At 38.2% G+C, this 10,889-nt stretch overlaps 1 protein-coding gene across 2 annotated transcripts; it reads left to right on the forward strand.

The window, feature by feature from the left end:
• PRPF38B (pre-mRNA processing factor 38B) lies at positions 205–8,774 on the forward strand. Of its 2 annotated transcripts, none has more exons than XM_013962575.2 (6): positions 205–756; positions 3,616–3,684; positions 3,964–4,115; positions 4,196–4,256; positions 6,270–6,493; positions 6,742–8,774. In XM_013962575.2, the coding sequence occupies exons 1-6, from the start codon at positions 481–483 to the stop codon at positions 7,589–7,591; spliced, it is 1,632 nt and encodes a 543-aa protein (XP_013818029.1). In that variant the 5' UTR covers positions 205–480; the 3' UTR covers positions 7,592–8,774. The 2 variants fall into 2 exon arrangements, with proteins under 2 accessions (XP_013818029.1, XP_017901332.1); XM_018045843.1 differs by lacking the exon at positions 205–756 and adding an exon at positions 929–1,226.

Here is a 10,889-nt window from a genome sequence, read left to right on the forward strand (position 1 = left end):
CCCCTCCCCTGGCCACCAAATCCCCAGTGTTTAAAGTCTCCTAAGAGGTGGGCAGTAGAGGCCACCGCCGCGACCGCAGTGTGCGCCGAACTCGCGGAACTAGGAAGAGGAATCTCGAGCCCACCTGGGCGTCTCTGATTGGCCGTCGGCTAAGCTTGGAATTCTGGGGCGTGTTGCGTCATATCCGCCGGGGCCGCCATCTTGCTCCCAGGGGCAGTTGGCGGAAGAGAGCGCGCTCCCAGGCCGCCGGCTCGGTGTCTGCTTGGAGTTCTCGAGGCCCGCGATTCGGCGTCTGCTCTCGACCAGGGGTCCGTCTCTTACGTTCCGGTTGCCCTCCCTCACCCAGCTGAGGGACAGCGAGGCGGCCCCCTCTTCGACGGTGTTCCATGGAGTAGGGTCCCGGACCGTTGTCCCGAAGAGCGAGATCGAGCTTGGCCGCCTCCCCCTCCCTTCTCCCTCCCTTCTTCCTTCCGCCGCAACATGGCTAACAACAGCCCGGCGCTGACAGGCAACTCGCAGCCGCAGCACCAGGCGGCAGCGGCCGCAGCCCAGCAGCAGCAGCAGTGCGGCAGCGGCGGCACCACCAAGCCGGCAGTCTCGGGCAAGCAGGGCAATGTGCTGCCGCTGTGGGGCAACGAAAAGACTATGAACCTCAACCCCATGATCTTGACCAATATCCTGTCGTCGCCTTACTTTAAAGTGCAGCTGTACGAGCTCAAGACCTACCACGAGGTGGTGGACGAGATCTACTTTAAGGTACGAAGCGACTAGACTTGGCGGGGTGGGGGGGATGTTAAGTTCCGAGGAAGGGGTATGGAGGAAACGGGCGGAGGCGGCCCTCGAGGTCTGATGATCTGTAGCTGAGGAAAGGTTGAACGGAGGGGGAGCTGTGGCTTGTAGTTCGCCAGGGAGGGGTCAAACTGGGGCCGCCCTCTCATTTCCTTTTCAGATTTTTAGGGCCGGGAGAGCCCGCCGCCATTGATCTCTCTCTTCCCCCGACCTCCTGCCCGCCCCTGGGGGGAGTTGGGACGGGAGGACTGGGGGAGAGGAGAAACGAGTAACTGAAGCCTCTCCAGTTTACAGTTTAAATTTCTTTCTTTTGACGTGGATCTGCTCAGCGCCAACTTGTTGGTGCTTCTCCCGCTCACCCCGGGCCAGTTCGTGTATTGACTTCATTGTTGGCCTCGTGTTGTTGGTATTCACTATCCGATCCGGACAGGGAAATGGTCAGTGTGTGTGTCGGGTGGAGTGGGAGGGTCGAGGGTGGAGAGGTGCAAGTGGAAAAGATGTACCGAAGGCCTGGAAATTTTAGCAGCAGGAGGTCAGGAGTGAGTGGTTTCAGTCACCTGTGCGTTGGGCTTATTTAGAATTATCTGGGCCCTGGGCTTCTGCGGCAGGGTCGGTGCTGGCTTGGCTGTGCTGGGGAGCTCACCTGGCGCCTCCTCACTGCACTCTTGTCTCAGTTCTTGTTTCGTTAGCAGGATTGACTCAGTCTTGCAGCGAGGCTCGGAGCAGCCCAGGGTCGCAGGTAGAGGTATGCATTATTAATCATGCTCAATCGCCATAAATGCATTTCCCTGGTTAAATGAACGGCTACTTAGATTTTTTTTTTTTTTTGACCATTGGTTTTGGTCTTTTCCTCACGAATTTGGTAGGCTTTCTCCATTTACCTAAAATTATGTAGTTTTTAAAAATTATCTTCCAGGCCTCCTAAGATAAACTTATACTATTAAAGAATATCAGTTAATCTTAAAGGTCTTTAAAAACTTAAACTAAGACATCTGACATAATACGTTTTGTCTGTATTGACTGCTAAAAACCACTTGACAGACCACATAAAGTTATCTTCCCTGACCTGAACATATCTGTAGAGGTGGTAAGAGAGGACATTTTCTTTATTTGCCTTCAGGTTACGTTTTGTCCACCTTTTCCCCTTATAAGTGAATAGCTTATTAAAGGATTTTGAGATACCAGTTGGTTTTGATAGGAGATCTTATTTTGAGAATATAATTCAACTTTGGGTATATAAAGTAAACTGAAATTTCTGTGTACTTTTAATATTGTAAGTAATTGTAATACTGTGAACTAGATTTTTTTTTTTTTAAGGTAAGGCCTTTTTCATTGTGGATACAATGTGGTGAATATTTAACCCTTATTCAGTTGAGATCGGGTTCCTGCTCTTTGTGGCAGGTTCTGTTTAATAACCTAGGCAAATGTTAATAGGATTGAGGGAAAAGTTTGCTTTCAAATTTTACATACTGTGTCTTGAAACACTTAAGATTCTACTACAATTTATTTAAATTTAGTTATAAAATTGAAGACTCGGGTTTTGTTATCCAGATCAAATAATCGTTGAAATATATAGGCTTCCTATTTTGTAAGTCTATTTTGTATGACATCCACCCCTTTGGTTAGCCTTTAAGGAATTGAAACATCTCTTCACAGCAAGGTGGGGGAAGGAAATAAAACTCTAAAGCAGTGCAGCTTAGTCCACTGAGCAAAATAGTGTAGTGTTTACATTTAAATGCATGCTTTTCTGTCTGAGACGTTGACAAGGACTATTTCATGTAATAATGGATGGGTGGAAGTAAAATTTCAGAAATATGTAGTAAAAGAACAGGATTTCAAAACCATTTGGTTTTGTTTCAAGTTAAACTAATACGGATCTTATTTTTTCAAAACACCTTTGTTCTATCTGTTGTACAGCTAATCTTTCTTTGCTGTTTTTAGGTGAAATATATTGTTTTTATAGGGTGCCCCACTTTAGCAAAGATCTGTATCTTTGAATATACTTGACAATGCAAGTTATACTTACTGTTTTTGACCCAGTTTATATTTGGGGGGGGGGAGTTGAATTGGTTCATATAATCAGGCTGAAAATATACAGTAACTAGAATAATCTATGTGTAGGTATGGCCTTTGTAATTTTTTTTTTAATCTGTATTTTTATTGGAATTCAGTTTGGCCTTTGTAATTTCATCTTTAGTCAGAAATGAACATAATGCTTGATCATGGTTTTAAAAAAATGTGTAAATATCAAGTTTGATGATTTTGCTTCAGAAGTAATTTGTTACTACTTTAGCACACTTTGTTTTTTCTTTATTTTATAATGTGGAATTTTAAATCACCACAAAATTGGAATATTAAGGGTATTTTAAAGTTTTTTTTTTTTAATAAATACTTAAACTTTGTTAATACTTTCTGCTTTAAGTTGGGGCTTTAAATCCATTTTAAAATGAGGATTTTTATTTTTTAAGTAATTCATAATACAAAATTGATTATCAATTTTTAAGTGTGTAAGACTAGAAATTTCATATCTCCACCTGTATCTGCTCCCTACAAAGCTAGTTTAATGGGATTTCTGCTGTGTAAAGTTGTTGAGGTTTTGTTAAACCCTAAGGTTGCTTTATTGGTGCTATTTGAAATATCTAAGCAGTTTTCAGAGATGGTTTACATACTTTAAAATGTATGTAAACGAAATATATACATCATGTCAAAATGCCCAACTTCCAAACTTTTAGAAGAGCTGCTCTGTTATGGATTGGGGTTTACTTGAATCATTTTTTAAAAATTCAAAGCATGAATGTTTGTTGTGTTTCTCTTTTCTATTTTCAGGTCACGCATGTTGAACCATGGGAGAAAGGAAGCAGGAAAACAGCTGGCCAAACAGGGATGTGCGGAGGGGTAAGTAGAAGTACGTGCATTTTTCAGTTTTTCTGTGTCTAATAACTAAGTTTATGTTTGGAAAACTAAAAGTTTGTCAATTACATACCAAGTTACAGTTAGTTTATGTTTTTAAAAATCTAAAGTCAAGTGTTCCCTGGGGTTAGAAAAGGTTTTTTTTTTAATGGTCTGTTCTCAGTTCTGGATTGTATCTTGTATTAATAGCTAATAGGATTAATCAGTTGGTATTAAGTATCTCTGTTAATTACTTTACCACTGTCTTAATTCTTTCCCTTAAAGGTTCGAGGTGTTGGAACAGGAGGAATTGTTTCTACAGCTTTTTGCCTGTTATACAAATTATTTACTCTGAAATTAACTCGCAAGCAAGTGATGGGTCTTATAACACACACAGACTCTCCATATATTAGAGCCCTTGGATTTATGTATATAAGGTGAGCATACGTTTCTCTACATTTTCAATAAATATCTTATTTTAATTGACCTAAGCTTAATCAGTCTTTTGTGATTCTAGGTACACACAGCCCCCTACAGATCTGTGGGACTGGTTTGAATCCTTCCTTGATGATGAAGAGGTATGTCAACAAGGGTAATAATTAATTTTCTTCTGATTATCCTTTTAAAATATTTTTTACTTATTGATGATTTAACATCTTCCAGAATTTTCTGTACCTAAATTTATTCACTCACATACTTTTGGAATTAATGTCCTGTTACTAAAATTAGGGTGGATTTTATATGTCTTAGGTTAAATTTTTTAAAGTCTTGTTTTCAAATTTTTAGATTTATTTTGCTAACTATTGAGTTTTCTCTTCCTAGTTGTGTTCTGTGTATTGATCTTGACTTGTACAGTTGATAGTGACTTTTTAGTTGGCCATGCTCAAGATTGAGGTGGTAAGACATGCACATAGAAATAGTGATTATTGCTTTTTTATATATATATTCTGGGACTTTTCGGATTTTTACCCTATAATTTCCTCCAAATAGGAATATTTCCATTTGTATAGAAATGCAGAATTTTAGAGCTGAGTGGAATTTAAATAGGGTGAGGGTTTAGATAACTTGTTCAAGGTGATCAGACTATTGCAGTCCCAACTTTCTAACTCTTACTATACATGTTTACAGAAAGAAACCTCTCTTTAGTAGTTCAGATTTTTTTTTTTAATGTAAAACTTAGCATTCAAGCTTAAGGTTGAACTTGTTACATATGTTCAGAAAGTACTTTGGAATACATTACTGTGTCAGATTTAAATCATACATGTATTAAAGTCCAAGATCACAGAAGGATCTTAATAATGATCACTGTTGTCCATACATCTGTCCCCACTATTACACTTTAAGGTTCATAAAGAAAACTGAGTGGTGTTTTAGTAGCCCTATTTAAAATGTATCCAAAGAATTGGTTGTATTAAAGGATAGTCCTAATGGAAATTTTTCTGGTGTGTTTTTATTACTACACGCACAACTAAATAAATCTTACTCATATAGACATGGAGAATTTTTCTCTGTACTTTTTTTTTTTTTGGTAAAAAGTCTATTTACAGTCTGTTTATTATCTCAGAAGAGGCCAAAAGTGTGTTAGATGATAAATCACAATCGTTTTTTCCTTTTAGATAAGATTTTTCAGGCTCGGGTGCTTCTCCTTTCTATATTTAAAAAGCATGTCCCACTTCATAAATTGATATTAGGTTTGTTTCTGAATGCTTCTGTTTAATCTGTTTTTTATTGTATTTACAAATCTGAGGCTTTCTATTTCAGCTAACTTATTGTTTTCTTCCTTAGATATCTGCAGCGATTATATTTGGAAATACTGTATATCTGAACACTTAAATGTGTGTGAGTGCAAGCAGTTTTACCTTTAGCTCTTGTTTTCCTGTTTAGATAACAAATCTCACTTTCCTTGTGTGCTTGCACTATAGGTTTGGGACTGACAATAGCTGACTAACATGTCCTGAGCTGTGAGAGGGCATAGCAAGAAGGCCTTCATGCGGTAATGACCCTTTTCAGAGACAATGGTCATCATGGATTATGCGTTTCCAATTATTTGTTTATTTATTTATTTTCTACGTAACTCTAAATTAGAAACCTCACTGCTTCATGGCAGTTGGTTTGCTATTGCTTCCAGTTTTATTAGGGCTTCATTTTATATTAGAGCTGTTAAAAGATAATCTGTAGACAGGAACTATTTAAAGTAGTTCATATGTAGCTAGGTTACGCTGCTAGGAACAATGTATGCAAACGTGTCCACAGAAATAAAATGTATAGTTAGTAGGTATGTGGAATGTAAATTTGATTGTTCCAAATAGTCTAGTAATGTAAGGGGGTGTTTCATATTCTTTTTTAGCTGAGAGAGGTCACTTCTCTTTCTGTCCATGAGGTTGCAGGGTTTGTTCTCACCTGCATGCACACACTGAGCCCAGATATTTCTGTGTATCATTCATTACCAGATTAGAAAGGTACACAAACTGAAATTTTTGTTAGAATTTTTTTGTATTTGAGATTCCAAAGATGGTTATATTTTTTATAGTATTCTTATATTTATTGAGATAAATTTTTTGACGGCCAGGATATCTTTTGTGTTTCTGTAGGACCTAGATGTGAAGGCTGGTGGAGGCTGCGTAATGACCATTGGTGAAATGCTGCGATCTTTTCTCACAAAACTGGAGTGGTTTTCTACTTTGTTTCCGAGAATTCCGGTTCCGGTTCAGAAAAATATTGATCAACAGATTAAAACCAGGCCAAGGAAAATCAAGAAGGACGGAAAGGAAGGCACTGAGGAAATAGACAGACATGCTGAGCGCAGACGCTCAAGGTAATGTAACCCTTGAGTTACTGCAGCTTTAAAATGTGCTTTATGCAAAAGTTCTTGGAAATTAGTATCACATTCTTACATATAATTTGTCATCTTTCCCCCATTTTCTACCCTTAAGGGCATGTTCAACAAATTATGCATCTGTAAATGAGAACAGGCAGATATTTTGCTTGAATTATTCTTGATGTGTAACGCTTATGTTTTATTCAAGTTTTTTTCTCCCCTTCCTCTTTTTTCCTGAATATTAGGTCTCCAAGGAGATCACTGAGTCCACGAAGGTCCCCGAGAAGATCCAGAAGTAGAAGCCATCATCGAGAAGGCCATGGGTCTTCTAGTTTTGACCGAGAATTAGAAAGAGAGAAAGAACGCCAGCGACTAGAGCGTGAAGCCAAAGAAAGGGAGAAAGAAAGGCGAAGATCCCGGAGTATTGATCGGGGGCTAGAACGCAGACATAGCAGGAGTAGGGAAAGACATAGAAGCCGTAGTCGGAGTCGTGATAGGAAAGGGGATAGAAGGGACAGGGATCGGGAAAGAGAGAAAGAAAACGAGAGAGGCAGAAGACGAGACCGTGACTATGATAAGGAAAGAGGTAATGACCGAGAAAAGGAGCGATCACGAGAACGGTCCAAGGAGCGGAGAAGTAGGGGTGAGGTAGAAGAAAAGAAACATAAAGAAGACAAAGATGACAGGCGACACAGAGATGACAAAAAAGATTCCAAGAAAGAGAGAAAACATAGTAGAAGTAGAAGCAGAGAAAGAAAACATAGAAGTAGGAGTAGAAGTAGAAACGCAGGGAAACGAAGTAGAAGCAGGAGCAAAGAGAAATCAAGTAAACATAAAAATGACAGTAAAGAAAAATCAAACAAACGAAGTAGAAGTGGCAGTCAAGGAAGAACTGACAGTGTTGAGAAAAGAAAACGAGAACATAGCCCCAGCAAAGAAAAATCTAGGAAGCGCAGCGGAAGCAAAGAACGTTCCCACAAACGAGATCACAGCGATAGCAAGGACCAGTCTGACAAACGTGATCGCCGAAGGAGCCAAAGCATAGAAACAGAGAGCCAAGAAAAACAACATAAAGACAAGGAGGAGACTGTGTGACAGTTTTTTTGTAAAAGTGGATCACATTGAATCCTATAAACGTTGGATTAAATCTGCTTTTTCTTTTTCCTCCCAAGTTGAGGTTGTGCAGTAGTTACGCACTCTTCAAGCTCCCTGTAGGCTGCATTTTCATTTCCTCTTTTGTGTAGGGAAGTGCCTTTGTAATCCCATTTATTGCATTGATGTCTTCACCCAATTGTTGAGTTTGATACATGATGCACAGATTGTTCTTGCATTTTATTGTTCAACTGTTTTTGAGATGTACAGTCTGTACATATGTCCTGAAAATGTTTTAATTCCTTTGGCATGGTTGCCATGTTGGTTAAATTTGTATAAGGCAATAAACTGCCACTAATTCTATTTTTGTTTTGTAGGTGTGGGATTATGGTTTGTGTACTGAAGTTAGCATGGCTGTGCTTTTCGTAATAGAATGCTAAAGACTTTGAAAATGGATCTAGGATGTCTATTATAGGAGAACTACATGCTTTCAGTGTACATGAAGGCAGCAGCTTTAGGATTAACATTCTTGCCCACTGTATATTGTCTTGGAAGGCTCTTGTTAATATGTTAAACCTAATAGTCTCTACAGTTAACTTTAGAGAGAATTTATGAGAAGTTAGTTTCTGATGCAGAGGTTTCAATTAGGCTGTGATTTGATCAAAAGTCCTTTTAGCATTCTACCTCAAAGGGACACTGTTAGTATGCCTAAAATTAATTCACTTAGTTTTCCTTTTTTATTTGAAGAAAATACATGACATGTAATCTTTTTCTTGAATTTTTCAGATTTTAAAGTACTATATTAAAGGAGAGATTAATGTCTAAAGCCTAGCATTCTTGCAGCAACCCTATACTAACGTGAGATTGGGAGAGGGTGGGGCAGGTGAGTAGAGAAATGGGTATAAGCCTCAAGCTTCCAAAGTGTTTTTATAAATGGAAAATACTTAAATTATGAAACAGCTTGATATAGTGTCCTTTTTTTAAATTCAAAACTTTTTTTATTGAAAATGAAGATTGCTGTTTGAGTTTTTAAACTTAATCTACAAGAGAGAAGTATTAAAAGTAATGCTTTGCTGCATTATTTAAGATTATCAGCAAATTATTTGATAGATTGTTCTTATGACTTGTATTCTGATTACAGAGAACGATCATGAGTGTGGAATAAATTACTGGATTAAATCCTTTATCCTGGGTGTTGGCTTCCCCCTTTTGTTAAGTATTTTTTATTGTGGAAATAGATACAATGTTAGTAGAGTCATACTTTGAGCAGAAGGATATCTTAGCGCCCAAATGACAAGTAAATTTTAAATGTGTAGATGGAATTAGACATACATGATGGCGAGCAATGTTTGCTAGAGTTCTTAATAACAGTTCCCTTTATCCTTGGGTGTTACTGCATCAATAGGTGGTTTTTTGGTTTGAATAATTAGTTTCGCATCAGAGGTCCTTATTGCAGGACTTTACAATTAGGTTATATATTAGAATCATTTAAAATTTGGACTTGAAAGAGCTTTTAAAAATAACTCTTCCAATTCTTATAACAGAGGCCCAAAGTTCAGTCATTGACAGGACTATAAGGGAGTCTTCTGACAGAATTAACTGACCATGTTAACATTTGTTTCTCTCACTTCATATTGGCCAGTGAGATGGGCACTCAGATGCCACCTTGCAAAAAAAAACATTAAATGGGACAAAGGAGTACATTTGGCAGAGTTCTTCATATGTGGGCTTAACTAACATTTGTACTTACTTAACTTCAGAAAAATCTCATTAAATGGAACGAATTCTAAGAAAATACTTTCTTTTAAAAGTAGAATATTCAATGATCTTTTTTTTTTTTTTTTTTTTCTTTTTTTTTTTTTTTCAATGATCTTTTAAGCTGAGTGTCAAGTGAATGAACACTAGATAGGTAGAAAACTTCCTGAAGAAAGCCAATAGATTTAACAAATACTTAGCATACCTAAATGGATGGTGCTACTCCTTTGAATATAGTTAATTTGGTGGTGTATTTTGGCAAAACATGGGAAGAATTTATTACAAATAGAAGTGAAAGTATCACTGCATTTAGTTTCCTGTCATTTTGCTTTTGAGCATTTTGATATATAGGAGAACATGTAAATAATACTAATTAATGCCAGACATATGCATGACTTAATTTGGAGAATAGCTTTCAAAAAGGCTGAAAACAAGCGACTCTGAAAGACATCTCAGGATTGTTTCTTGCAATTTTTGAGAAAACTTATTAAAAAGCTTTTGATAGAGCTTAATATAATTAGCAGCCTCCATGCAGTTTCCTCAATTTACTAAAATGATTTCACTTTTCCATGTATTATCTTGCATATGTTTTCTAATGTTCAGTTTGCAATTAAATCCAATACATGAGCTAGTATGTTATTAGTCTTGAGATTTTCATACAAAATTTGCATTTTAATACCTCCCGATTTATAATCTATTAGTTGGGTTTAGTTTCTTACATCCTCTAAGGCAGTAGTCCTTAACCTGAGTCATAGACTCCTTTTTAGGAATCTAATGAAACCTACAGATTATGTCTAGGAAAATAAAAAGGGTTCTAAAATTCACTCCTAATTTCAAAAGAACTAGGTTGTTACAGGTCTTGTGCAGTGTTTGTTTTTTTTTTAAGCTGTATCTCAGAAAACAGTATTATGTAGTTGGTAATGAACATCGGGACCTGAGAGTGTCACCTCAGTCATGTCTGACTCTTGCCCGCCAGGCTCCTCTGTCCATGGGACTCTGAGGCAAGAATACTGGAGTGGGTTGCCATTTCCTCCTCCAGGGGATCTTCCCGACCCAGAGATTGAACCCACATCTCCCTCATTGGCAGGCAGGTTCTTTACCACTAGTGCCCCTGAGAAGCCCAAGAAGAAAGGCTTCCCTAACTGGGAATTGAATCACCCAGGCAGTGGTGAATGCACCAAATCCTAACCACTGAAGCACTAGGGAGCATCTGATAGTCTAAAATTCCTTCACCATCTCATTGTGAAATCTTGAAACTTTACAAATAGTTCTGAGGTGGCAATTTTCACTTTAGGATAATTGGCTGTCAGCGTTTGTACTGTAGAAAGCATGGCAACATGAATACAATTAACTGAAAAACATTACCATCATAGCTGACTTAAAATCCATTATTCTGTTTCCCAGAGCATTGATTGTTGAATTTCTGTTTCAGAATAATGATCCATAATGTATTGCACAGGTAAAATAAGGTTGGGGGGGGGGGGCGGTGCGGTATGTGTGTATGTGTTAGGTGCTCAGTCATGTCCAACTTTGCAACCCCATGGAC

This window comes from Capra hircus, chromosome 3 (genome assembly GCF_001704415.2).
Source record: "Capra hircus breed San Clemente chromosome 3, ASM170441v1, whole genome shotgun sequence".
Lineage (NCBI taxonomy): Eukaryota > Metazoa > Chordata > Mammalia > Artiodactyla > Bovidae > Capra > Capra hircus.

Bases quoted from the DNA above. Each gene is read 5' to 3' on its own strand.
- PRPF38B (XM_013962575.2), top strand. From the start codon at position 481: ATGGCTAACAACAGCCCGGCGCTGACAGGCAACTCGCAGCCGCAGCAC. The intron at 757-3,615 runs GTACGAAGCGAC...TTCTATTTTCAG, and splicing joins TGGACGAGATCTACTTTAAG to GTCACGCATGTTGAACCATG. The intron at 4,257-6,269 runs GTATGTCAACAA...GTGTTTCTGTAG, and splicing joins CCTTCCTTGATGATGAAGAG to GACCTAGATGTGAAGGCTGG.